This window comes from Pangasianodon hypophthalmus, chromosome 24, assembly GCF_027358585.1.
Source record: "Pangasianodon hypophthalmus isolate fPanHyp1 chromosome 24, fPanHyp1.pri, whole genome shotgun sequence".
In the NCBI taxonomy this organism is placed as follows: domain Eukaryota; kingdom Metazoa; phylum Chordata; class Actinopteri; order Siluriformes; family Pangasiidae; genus Pangasianodon; species Pangasianodon hypophthalmus.
The window spans coordinates 14,052,681-14,066,166 of record NC_069733.1 but is presented as its reverse complement, the minus strand read 5'-3'; the positions used below and the strand labels follow the sequence as shown (position 1 = coordinate 14,066,166).

The following is a 13,486-nucleotide window of genomic DNA, read 5'->3' as shown; positions in this document are numbered from 1 at the left end:
ATAAATGTGTCATTGAGGCAGAACTTGAAATGCTGTGTCTTTTCCATCTTTAGTTAGAGGAACATACCTGTAGAGGATCATAGATAATTGGATCACTGTACATTAGGGAACAAAAAATCTCCACATGTAGTACATTTTTATTCCAACAGTTTCACAACTGTTGGAACCTTACAAATTTACACACAAGGATACACTTTTGAGGAAAACGATTACATAAATAACCCAGTTTTAGTTTGTCCTTAAAAAGATAGAACTGTTAACCAATCAAAGAACCCTTGAAGAACCTGTAACTTAAATGAGTATCTCAAGGTACAGTGATAAGGCTTGAGGGTTACTCAAGAGTTCTTTGGAAAGAACACATGGTACTAACAGTTCAAACTTTCTAACAGGGTTCTACCTGTAACCTATTCTGGAAGAAAAACCCTCTGTTGTACAGTTCTACATAGAGTCTTCAAGGGTTTTTCCAGAGGGACCCACCAGAGGTGTGTTGGATGCTAGATAGAACCCTATCATTTGTTGTTGTTTTTTCTGAAAATATCAAATAAGAAATTATAAGGTTCTAGCATCCAAATGGGTCATCTGGTGTAGGGTTCTATGTAGAGCCATGAAGGGTTTTTCCAGAGTGACCCAAGAGACCCCTTTTGGATGCTAGACAGAACTTATCATTTGTTTTTTTTTTCTGAAAATATCATATACCAAAGGTTCTATCTAGCACCCAAAATGATCATCTGATGTAGGGTTCCACATAAAACTTTCAAGAGTTCTTCCAGAAGGAAGCACTAGGGGACCCTATTGGATGCTAGACATTGGCTTTTTCTGAAACTATCCAGTAAGGTTCTATCTAGCATCCAGAAGCTGTAGGATCCTTGTGATGTAGGGTTCTACATAGAACCTTCAATGGTTCTCCCAAAATGAAGCAGCAGAGGTTTATTAGATGCTAGATAGAACCTTATCATGTTTTTCAAAAACTATCAAATTCCAAAGATGTCTGCAATGGTATCATTATTTTATTAGAAGTTTGTAAGGATTTAACAGGTTCTAAGAAGGACAGGATGTAATATTTCAAAGAATTAGGTTCCTGAAGTGTTCTAAAACCATCTGGTGTGATGATGGTTTGCTTAACAATGTTATTAGAAAGTTGCTCAAACAGAGTTTCATATCATCATTGTGTTAAATGTTGGAAAAACTTCAAAGAATGAACCAAAAGTTCTTAATATTCAGCGAACGTTCTGCTAATCAAAAACTGTTGAGCCTTAACTTCACATGATAGTATTCAGGCCTTGTTGTACAAGTCACTGCTTAGATCATGATCATCTCATTTCATGTCAGACAGACTATAAAGTCTATAAAAAAATCACTTTTTTCTTCCAAAATTAGCCACAAAGGCACTCTAAATGATTCATGAGAATCCATGAACAAAGATTTCCTCAAACGCTCTGATGAGTAAAACTCCAGATGGTTTTAATGTCTGTCTGATGCTAATGCAAGAGGTCTAGCGAAAAGCCGCCGACTCAGAGCTCTTTATACTGCCAGTGTCTGTTCTGCTGAGATCCAAAAGATGAGCACACATGCCTGACTCAGTGCCAGTGATCCCTCTAACAGGAATGTGCACCATTACATGACCAAGACAAAAGCAGCAGACAGTTTAGTCTGGAAATATACAGATTAATCACAGAGTACAGTTAGACCTGTCGTTCAGAGTTCATTGACCTAAAGGGACGGAGTTCTCTGTCCTGATGTGTGTCAAACTTTGTGCCTTTGCTACAGAAGGCAAAACAGATGTCCACACCCCACAGCCAACATTCCAGCTGCTGGAAAACGGGTGTTTTCCTGTCAGGATGGCGGCAGTAAAGTTAATTCTGGACATTCGGGTTTTCACAGATGCATATCAGCTGGCAAAAATTGAATTTTTTTTTTTTACAATGTCCTTGAACAACCCCACAATTGTCATACTGCAATATGGTGATTTGAAGCAGCATGTGTTTCTCATCACCTTTTCCTTTTTTGAGTGTAAAGTCCTCCAGGAAGTCTCCTTCGACTTGTCAACTTGACATTTTTGCCATGGTGCAAGTTTCTGATAAGTGTACGCGTTGTTCCGTAGTCGGAATTGTACGCATGCCGGAGTCATTGCCTTTTACTGCTGTGCAGCTCAAAGGAGCAGAACCAGGACCAAGGACAGAGAAAGTCCTCCAGCTCCGAAATGAACAGACGCAGCTGTGGAGTCAGACTAGTGAAGCGTTTGTCCACAGTTCTCAGACTGAGAGTGAACGCTCCATTATCTGTAAGTGCTGAACAGCAAATTCCTCACTTCTCACGCAAACAGGAAGTAATCCGTCTTCCTTAAATCATCATATTGGCAAGATTGAAGAGCTGGAGAGGAATCCATTGGAGAGAGAGTTACATTATGTGTAATGCTGTTATGAAATTTGTATATCTAGCAATCACTTGGAGCCATATTCAGAGTTCACATCTGGAATCCAAAAATTATGTCAATATTTATGCAGGGAAAGTTACGTGTATTCAGAAATGGGTTACGCAAGTTGAATTTCAGATTCATTCTGATTATGGAATTCATTTGTGTGTGGTGCATGCATCTAAGTGCCGGAGACAGGGTTTTTCGATAGCTTCTAGATTTCCGCAGATTAAAGAAGCAAAGGCATTCTTCTTTCTTAGTAAAGCAGTTTGATTTGATCATTTAATAATGAATAAAAAAATGAATATGATGATATAGAAATATGAAGAGGGCAAGCACTGAAATAAACATCTAATAGATCCTTAGTATCTTAGTGCTAGTCCTAGTAATTACCATATCGATCCCAGCAAGTTTGGTTTAATTTACCAATATGGCTTTCACCTTCATTATTTGCAGCTTATAAAATAGCACTTGACGAGCACATTAAAATATTTTGCACAGTTTCAGTATTAACTCCGCACTAAGCATGCTTAACTCAGCTATGAATATGACCCTTGGTGTTTAATATTGGTGTATTGACACATACATATATACTCCTGCTAGAAAAGAACTGCATGCAAAATTCAACAGAAATTTGACTTCACCTGGCAGAGAAACCTGATCCTCTCACAGTCACCCCATCTGGAAGGTTTCCTTCCCTTGCGGTTTTCATTGCTCTCCAGGACGACGAGTACAGACCCGAACTACAAGAGTCCTTGTCAACCAAATTAGAGAGAACTGTAGTTTTTTATGCTCACTGCTTTGGGTTGTAAATGAAAGCAAGAGGTATGGGAACAGGCATAATAAAGGCTGTTGTGTTATGAGTTTTCTGAAAATAGGGGGATAGGTTGTGTTGTAAACAGAACATCTGAGGATTGCTATTCCGGCTGCTTCAGGGGGTCAGGCTAATAAACGTAAGGTCACCATGGCTTTTTAGGTAAAACCAGACTGCAAGTAACAAATGTTCCTTCCTAATTATACCATATGGGATGAATTTAAGGTGCACATGGGTCTCAGGTCAGGAAAGGTTAGCCTCAGTTCCAGGGTCATGGTTAGTGTCAATTGTATCTGTTTCACCATTATGTCTAAAGTAGATATGCTGCTTGTTTCGATCATGTTCAGTTTCACTGCAAATGACAAACCATAAACTACAACACGTCTTTAGTATCCAGTTTGTCAGAATGTTTGTTGGATGAATAGACAGAAATATAAAGCAGAGGCTTGGCGTCAGTCAAATTGCTTAAGTGCTGATGCTGAAATGCCAACAGATCCAGACGTCAAGGCATCTGGATTCAACTCGACTACCTTCCCTTAAGCAAACCTATTATTTAGTCTTCTTAACTTTCTAAGTCCTAAGTTTTACTTTCCATTTCCTTCACAAAGTCATTCAACCTCCAATCTATTTAGCTTAGCTTTAACACTGCTATTGTAAAGCGCAGTGATGTCAGCGAGCTGTTAGACCTCTCGGAGCAGTGTGAACGCAGCTCTTTCTCCACACACCCACCCTCTTATCACATGTGCGCACACACCAACCCGCTTATCGATGCCATCTGAGCCTCCAGCATCATTAAAGCTCTATAAATGGGGCTTGGCTGGCATGAAAATCAGCCTTCCATGCTGAGAAACAGCCTTCACTCACTTTCAGTTACTGCGCAGACGGAAAATGTTCTGTAACCTCCAGGGAATTATATGTCATGTATGAAAATAGTGTAATATTTTTACATAGTATTCAGTCTCTGTGGCTTGTCATTTTTGTAAATTAGATTACTTGTTATTAAAACAAGAAAGATTTGATTTGTTGTGGAATTCTGACATTGAACTCAGTCAGTTTATAACTGCATTATAGTGGAATTTATAACATTTGTTGATTTTCTACTCATCTCACTATTTTTCATTTCAAGCCAGCAACTGATGCCGTAAGAGCTTCTGTATTTGTGGGTAGTTCTCTGTGTGTGTGTGTGTGTGTGTGTGTATGTGCTTATGCATGATTATCATCACCCAAGATATTCATTTTCTTCGATCTGGCCACTGGACACCAGCCAAGGTTTAAATGAGTGCCTTTTCTACAGCACATTGAGCCAAATAAAATAAAGAGCCAAGAACGAATTGGCACCCGCTCTGAAAAGACTTATTTGGAGCCAGTGGACTGTTGCAACCCATAAGCTAAATCTCAGCAAACCAACAATATATCAGCGCTCTCTTATTTCTTTCTGTACTTATTTCTTACAGACATAATATTTCATTTTTCACTGCTCCATATTTACACAGTGAAGAAAATATTCAAGTAATATGGAAAGAAAAAAGACTACCAGCCAGACAGTTAAAAAAAAGTGAGAACGTATAAATAAAGGAAAAGTGAAGGAAAATGGAGAGCAAAAAAAGAAAAGAAAAGAAAGAACCTTGCACTAGGAACTCCATGCTCATTTCTCAGGTGACTGACAACTTGAAAATCCATTTATGAACCGATAATATGAGCAAGTGCTGCTCGCGGGGCCATCGATCCAAACTCACACACGCAGGCAGACAGCGTTATGAGCTAGCCTCGAAATCCATCTCTTTGTTTGATGATTAGGAGGCGTAATCATGGTTCTATCCACAGCAGCACTCTGTCTCCGATTGTGACCTTCCGGGTTGGCAGATCAATAAAAACTGACTTTTGTGAGGCAGATAAGTAGGTTTCTCATATCTGAAATAGCTTTTCATTATGATATGTCCAGTTTCATTGTTGGCACTAAGCTAGCCTTCTCAGTCCTTGCGCTTAAACTTGACCTTGACTGCTTCGGGAATTGAACTATGAAGTATTCTTAAATTTATGTCCCAGTTGTAGTGTCTATAGCATACACACTTGCTTTGCGAGAGACATTTCTTTATGACTTGACTTTTTCTTGCTTTTACAGTGAGTGTCAGTGAATCTGTATCAATCTGTATCTCTCAAGGTGACTAAAATCTCCAGACATTACCACTTCATTCAGCACTGCCTGTGACCCACATTAAGAGAAGACACGTTCTATCACGGCTGACCTACATAACCAAGCGAGCTTGACGATTTCAGACAGAAAGTGTTGTGACGCTTTTCTTTACCACAGCATGGGGTTGATGTTCCACATAACTGAACATTTACAGTATTTTATACAGTAGGATGATCTGTCACATTAAATATGATGTTGCTTTTTGAAGGTCTGCATGTCCAAGCAGCTATGATGATGCCTCTGGTTTATTTTTTACTTATCAAGAATGTATACCATGCGTTACAGTTTTTAGAGTGCATGAAAACACAGCATTTAAAATCAGATTAAGAAATACTTTTCATATTTAATATAGACAAAACTGCATCCAGTATTGCTAAGCATCTGTGTATGGGCAATACCACTTAAAAGTTTTGTATAAGTACTAATAAGATTGAGTTGTAGTGCGGTATATCAGTATTTCAGTAGCCACTAGTTCTCACCTGAGGTATGTAATTACTTTGAGCGTGGAAAGCCTTATCATCAATCATCAGCCGCCCAGAACAAATTAGAAAACTGCGCCGCACAAAACAGGTCACTTTCTGTAAGACGGGCACCAGAAAAGCAATCACTGAGGGAAAGCACATTTACAAAATAATTTCATTTCAGTTGGATTTCTGCTCAAAATAAAAACAGTTCCTTACATATGTATATAAACATAAGGAATAAAAAAAAATGACAGGTTGTCTGTGTGGTTAGAAGAAAATAATCAACAATGGGGTGGTATCATTTTCCAATAGCTGGAGACCCCTTCCATGCTATATGCTATAATAAACATCTCCTTACAGAATATATCACCATATCAATGGTTACAAATGTTTTTAAAATCTGTTTAGCATATGGTGTTGTGCCCACAATACAAGTTTCTGTATAACATATTAAAAAGAGCACATTTATATAAACCTAGCAGCCAAAACTACTGTCTGAGATGCTGTTATAGAAAAGTAATCAACATTAATCTGACTAAGCTTTTTAATGATCCTAAATTTATCTATGTAATGTTCTGTTTAATATATGACAAGGATACGCTAATATAAATTTAGTAATTTTTACAGATTGTAAAATACAATGTATAAGAGTTACCATGGGTATGAAATAAGCATCAGTGCTGTGGTGCATTAAAAAGCCCAGGGAAAAAAAAAATCCCAGACGAGGTGCATTGACTAACCCCAAATTACACCAGACTTTCATTTCCCATCCGATAATTTATGCATGAGGCCTTTCCATCTGGCCATTTCACGAACTGTTTGAGTAATTCCAATCTATTTTATAATAGCTATTGAGATACCGATGCCATTGAGAGTGATTTTATTTTATCCACACAATAACTCTTTAATCTTGCACTTAGCAAAGCCCATATAAACTTTTCCACTCCATTCTCTATGGTTACAAAATCTATCCCCATTTGAAAGCTAGTAACTACCTGACGAAATAGTAAGCTGTTGGCATAACTGCTAATTATTCATATATTGTGATGCTCCCTGAGCACAATGTATCACCTTATTTACCATAAAACTAGCTTCCTTTCATGAACCTAACAACCTGCAAGTTAAGCAAATAATATTTTTTATTACAGCAGAACGTGGCCAGTAGAGCTTAGATCTAATTAACTTTTATACCTAAGCTTAACGATGTATTAAAGTTTTCATTTGGTCTCTGTGTGAGGTACTCTTTCCTTTTCCAGCTGCTGTCATAAAAATAAAGGAGCAACACAACATTGAATGAATACTGATATATTGTGCTAATACAGATATACTGTGCTAAGAATAAGTGCTTCTAAGTTCAGCTCTAGTGAATACAATACATGGAGGCCAACTTTCTTAGCAGCAGGAAGTTAGAAAGTAGTAATTGTTTTGGTTCCATCTAAAAGTATGTTCTGGCCATGGTTCAGTCCTCATGATGATCTGAAAAAAAGGAAAGATTTCTTTGTCTGTTTCTCAGCATTGGAAAAAAAAGCCCTAGTACTGCTACTACTATTGGTTTTTCATTCATAACCACTGGAAACTTTCCGTAGCCTTGTTAACTCCTTTCTGGCACAGATGAATGGCTTTTCGTTTATTTTTCCAAGAAGCTCCTTGTTATCTTTTAACTTTGCGGTATTCATCTGTCATATAGCAGCTCTGACAACAGAGGCTGGCTGGAAATGGCAAATGCAGTCACAAAGAGTATCTTGGGGCTTCTTCTTCTTCAAATTCCTGTGGGAAAAATTATGCTTCAAAGTTAAGAAGCCAGTTATCTACCCAGAACTAAAACCCTAATAGTGACACAAAGAAATTTTCTGACTATTTTGTTGATTTAATCCTAGGGATGAGGTGTAAAACAGGCACAAGTGGTGGGGGTTGTTCCTGACACCCTTGAGAGTCCAAGGAATATCCATCATCAGAATGCTTTAGCTCTCTATCACAGGGGCAGTCATCCTTGTCTGTCTAATCAGGGATGTGTGGTGCAGCTATGGGATCTTTCTCATTCCTGCTAATCACATGTCAAGACGACTCTGTGCTCAGAGCTCTGCCTCTTAGACCATATTACCTGCAGCTGACTTCACTAGCTGTGAATAGAACAGGTGTGTCAACCATCTACGCTGTCTCGGTCAGCTATTTAACCACAATATATCACTCCTTTGTAGTTGAAGGACACATGCCACAGGGAAGGTTCTGATTATAAAAAGTATATGATCTCTGTAGAAATGTGTACAAATGTGATCAAATAACAGAAATCTGGTTGGATTGCAAAGACCAAAGAATAAATATTGTAAACATATTGGTTATTAAAAATATGGCAGGTTTTAGGAGTAACTGTTAATTGCAAGTCAGTTTCATACTAAAAAAATGTCATATCATTGTATTTGAATTAAACAGCAATGATTTTTAATAGGTTGGCAAAATAACATAGCATTACCCATTTTACTAGGTGGTTAAAACCATGCTAAATAGATCTAATATAGTGTTCATAAAAAGATCTAATAAAGTGTTCAAAAAAAGCCTCTGAGAACTTCTGTGGAGCATGTCCAGCTATATTATGGAAATTCAAGTTTATGCTCCCTTTCAGAAATTTTGCAGAAAGGTATGTTTCTTGTCCCAAAAAACACATTATAAAAAAGGAGGAACATGAAAAATATCTCCAAAAATCCAAAATGTCTCCAATTCATATCAAATAATTTTCCAACAGACCATTGCTCATAAAAGAACTATGTCCTCTGAGCCCGGAAAGATTTTATTTATTTATTTTTACAAAGAAAGAATTATGTGAGGTTGTATCTTCGTCAGGAGAGCAGTAGGAAAAGGCTGAGTAGCATGAACCCTAACCAGCCATGATATTGGGGGCACTGCAGATGTCTCCTTTATACCAGTATTAATCTGTCATCTTGGATTATGGAAAACCAAGCCAGGAGAGGGACTAGATGCCTAGATGCAAGTGTTGCCTGCTTTGTGATTACAGAAGAGTGTCAGAAGACACACACAGGATTAGGTAATGAAACACAAGTTTATGTATTCCTGTTCCATTTTTAATTGCCAGAGTAATTCCTGAGGGAAATGTAGAAGAAAGAGCTTAAGGTTGGCAGCTGAGAATGTGTGTCCCCTGCCATGTGAACCATGTCACTGATATGGATTGTTGCAACCTGATAATGTATTGAGTTGTCTTTTTACAGATAGTTGTCTAAGATCAATTATTTTTGCTGGGATGCCTTGGCACTATGCTGTCCCAAACTCCTTGGCACTTATGCTGTCCCATAAGAAATGACATTCCCCCTTTTCTGTCTTAAATTCCAGTTCTAAAACTCCATCCAAAACAGAAAAGTACCTTCTTCTACACTACTCTTTACTGAATCAAGCGTCAGACTGAGTGTGTCATCATGGGGATGCGAGGCCTGCTTCTGGCCTATGTCACTATGGCCATTCTGTTGGATCTCTCCATGGCTGGCCTGCTGAGGAAAGTGATCAGGCACAGACGAGAATCACTAACGCCAGCCAAATCCGAGAACATGACCTTACCTAATCCAGAACAACCAGTGGTCTTCAACCATGTATACAACATCAATGTCCCAACTGGATCCTTGTGTTCTGTGGACCTGGATTCACCTGGAGGGTCGGAAATGAAGCCCAAGTCTGTCCCCTCTGAGCAGCACATTGAGCACACTGTGGATGGAGAAAACCAGATAGTCTTCACACACAGAATTAATATACCCAAGCAGGCTTGTGGCTGTGATAACCACATGCCAGACCTTAAAGATCTCCTAAACAGGCTGGAGATGCTGGAGGCTGAAGTGTCTAGTCTGAGGGAGCAGTGTACCAGTGGAGCTGGCTGCTGTGGAGCTCAAGTTACAGGTGAGTATGATTAAATTAGAATCCTCTGAGAAGAGTCAGGGTACACTTTTTGACCTTGGCATCCTTCATAGTCTAAATTGTCTTGTCAGTGGTCTTATCTTATGCAATACCATTCTTTTATTACAGTCTATGGTTGTGATTTTATAACCTTAGGATTGCCTTGTGTTTCTTAGGTGAGGTCACTACCAAGCCATATTGCAATGGTCGTGGCAACTACAGTATTGAAACCTGTAGCTGTGTGTGTGAGCCTGGCTGGAAAGGGCCCAACTGCTCTGAGACAGAATGCCCTAGTTTCTGCCAAGATCAAGGCCGCTGTGTGGATGGGAAGTGCATCTGTTTTGAGGGCTTTGGGGGAGAGGACTGTGGAATTGTGCTGTGTCCTGTGGATTGTGGTGAATATGGCCAGTGCATCGATGGGGCTTGCATATGTGCAGAAGGTTACATGGGTGAGGACTGCTCCATGACCAATTGCTTAAACAACTGCCTGGGTAGGGGACGCTGTGTGGATGGCGAGTGCTTGTGCAATGAGCCATGGACAGGCTTTGACTGCTCAGAGCTTATATGCCCCAATGACTGCTTTGACCGTGGTCGTTGCATCAATGGGACCTGCTACTGTGATGAGGGCTTCACTGGGGAGGACTGTGGTGAACTCACCTGCCCAGATAATTGTAACAATAGAGGTCTCTGTGTTAATGGTCAGTGCGTCTGCAATTTCGGCTATAGCGGAGAAGACTGCTCCAAACTTACATGTCCAAATGACTGCAGTGAGAGAGGCCACTGCTTCAATGGGAGATGTATCTGTGATCCTGGCTTCCAAGGTGAGGACTGTAGCATCCTCTCCTGCCCTGACAATTGCAATGACAGGGGTAAATGTGTAAATGGGAAATGTATATGTGATCCTGGATACCAAGGTGACGATTGCTCTGAGCTCACCTGTCCCAATGATTGTCATAACCATGGACGCTGCATTGATGGAAAGTGCATTTGCAAGCAAGGCTTTGCAGGAGAGGACTGTAGCATCAAGACCTGCCCCAATGACTGTCATGACCGTGGTGAATGTGTGGATGGCAACTGTGTCTGCCATGTTGGCTTCACAGGTGAAGACTGTAGTGAGTTGACATGTCTTAACAACTGTCACAACCGAGGACACTGTGTGAATGGTCAGTGTGTGTGCAACGAAGGATTCACTGGGGAGGACTGCAGTGAAAAAACATGTCCCAACAAGTGCCTGGATCGTGGATATTGTGACAATGGACAGTGTGTCTGCTATGAGGGTTACACTGGTGTCGACTGCTCAGAGATGACCTGCCCAGGAAACTGCAATGACCAAGGCCGCTGCTTGAATGGCATGTGTATCTGTGATTTGGGATTCACTGGGGAAGATTGCTCTGAAAGTAAGTCAGTTAATGATTTTATTTTTTACAAATACAACTTCACATTGAATGATTAGTCCAGAAACATGTCATTATGTCCTCTCCATTCACAGTCTCCCCACCAAGGGACCTGGTTGTGACTGAAGTCACCCCAGAGACAGTAGATCTGACCTGGGTCAATGAGGTACAGGTGACAGAGTATCTAATCACTTACATGCCTACTGCTCCTGGTGGTCTGGAGTTAGATATGCGAGTACCTGGTGAAAAAAGGTCTGCCACTATTAGGGAGCTGGAGCCTGGTGTTGAATACTTAATCAGTGTCTATGCTGTTCTAAATAACAAGATGAGCATTCCTGTGAGTGCCAGAGTGGCAACACGTGAGTCATCAGTTATTGGTTTTCAGACGCTTTGAAATATTTTAGGAACTGTTGTACAGTTTTGAACAACGGAAAGAAATTTAATATTTGCTCGATTACTTTGACCACATCTTTAGATCTTCCAAAGCCTGAAGGCCTTAAGTTTAAAGCCGTGAGAGAGACATCAGTGGAAGTTCAGTGGGATCCTCTTAATGTCCCCTTTGATGGTTGGAACCTCATCTTCAGAAATACAGTGAGTACATTGCCTCTTATTGCATGCCACAAGCCATGTCAGCATAAGGATGGTTATGGTAGCATTTCCCTGAAATCTGTGGTAGGAATACCACATTTATTAAGGGCTCTGCCAGTAATTGTTCAAGATGGGAAACTGTATGAGTATCCTGTGGAAAATCATCAGTTGGTGCCAATATGCAAAAGCTGCTGTCTGAAAGTCTAGGGTTTTGTTCCATAAAACCTCCTAAGAAGCTTCTGGCGGCAACTCTGGTGACCATGTGCAACAGGACTGCACTGTTTTCACAATGCTTTTCTTTTTCAAGGGCTTAGGCAAACTCCAAAAAAATAGCTCCTGTCAAGACATGCAAACCATGTCTTCCTATACTCCATTCTTTCAGACTTGGCAGCTTTATTCATACATCAAGTTTGAGGCTGTCCATGCCAAACAAGCCCTTCACTTTGAAGTGCAGCACTCACATCGAAGTGGATGCGATTGAAAGTCCCAAGTGTTTACTTTCCAAGATCTCTCTAATTTCTCTGTATTTCATGGGACTGTTGAGTCCACAAAGCCTGGAGTCATATCCATGGTGCCATTTGTGGTTTCTTTTTGTTAAACAAGCACATAAATAGAACAAAGATTTTGTATCCAGTACCACAAAAGATGCATTGTACTGTTTTCAGTACAATGTTTTGTACAATCCACATAGAAATTATGAACTACATGTACCAAAGACAGCAAATATTGTCTTCATTATTCGTTTGAAAAGTTGACAGCATGAAATGATCAGTGTTATGTGTCACATTTTACATTGGCTGTGTGGTGTTCTGAAATTCCAGAAAGAGGAGAATGGGGAGATTTTGAATCCATTGACTCCACCCGAGACTAGCTTTGAACAATCTGGCCTGGGCCCTGGCCAGGAGTATGAGGTTAAACTTGAGGTGTTAAAGAACAACACCCGCGGACCTCCAGCAAGCAAGAATGTGGTTACAAGTAAGCAACTCTCATCACTTTCATTAATTTAATTCATTTTGGTTTTGTTTCCAAATGTTTTCTTTCAGAATTATGAAAATCTGTAACCTATTGGGGCAGGTAACATTGCCCGGATTTCCTCTGGATTCTCTGGTTTCCTCTTACATTCCAAGAACTTGCATGTAGTATGGGTTATATTAAATTGCCCGTCGGTGTGAATACATGTCAACAAGAATGTGTGTATGGTGCCCTGAGATGGCCTGGCAACCCATCCAGTGTGTATTCCTGCCTCATACCCAGTGTTCCTGGGATAGGCTATACTTGGTATTTATTTCATCCTATGAATTCACACAGAAAATTGTGGTTAAATAATCATTCAATTAAGTGATAAATGTTTTTTTCAAAGACTTCCAGCAAATCCAAAATGTTTTCTGGCACAGGATCTGCCCTGAACCTTTATGACTTGAGCATGGCTGGAAAAAGCTTTTACCTTTTGTGATATTTTGGAATACGTTCCCTTTCCTACTGTGATTTATGCTTAGCTTGTAAAATGCTATGCTTGCATTGAGGTGATCCCTTTTAATGTCACTGCTACCAACCAGTAAACCATTTGTAGCATATTATTTCAGGATAAAATTTCAGGAAAATGCCTCAAAGACCTAAAAAAAAGTAAAGAGCTTGCAGGAACACAATTAATTAAATAGAACAGTAGGCTCCATTCATAGGCTATAATAAAGAAGGCTACTGTGTGCTCATATGATACCAGCTGAA

At 39.8% G+C, this 13,486-nt stretch overlaps 1 protein-coding gene across 1 annotated transcript in view; it reads left to right on the top strand.

Annotated features, from left to right (window-relative positions):
• Positions 1 to 13,486, top strand: part of tncb (tenascin Cb) — a 44,431-nt gene that overhangs the window by 1,777 nt on the left and 29,168 nt on the right. Inside the window, exons 2-6 of the mRNA XM_053228787.1 lie at positions 9,228 to 9,782; positions 9,956 to 11,176; positions 11,269 to 11,532; positions 11,649 to 11,764; positions 12,583 to 12,736. Of these exons, the coding sequence (XP_053084762.1) occupies positions 9,311 to 9,782; positions 9,956 to 11,176; positions 11,269 to 11,532; positions 11,649 to 11,764; positions 12,583 to 12,736 (2,227 nt within the window). The 5' untranslated portion in view covers positions 9,228 to 9,310. The remainder of the gene's footprint in view (positions 1 to 9,227; positions 9,783 to 9,955; positions 11,177 to 11,268; positions 11,533 to 11,648; positions 11,765 to 12,582; positions 12,737 to 13,486) is intronic.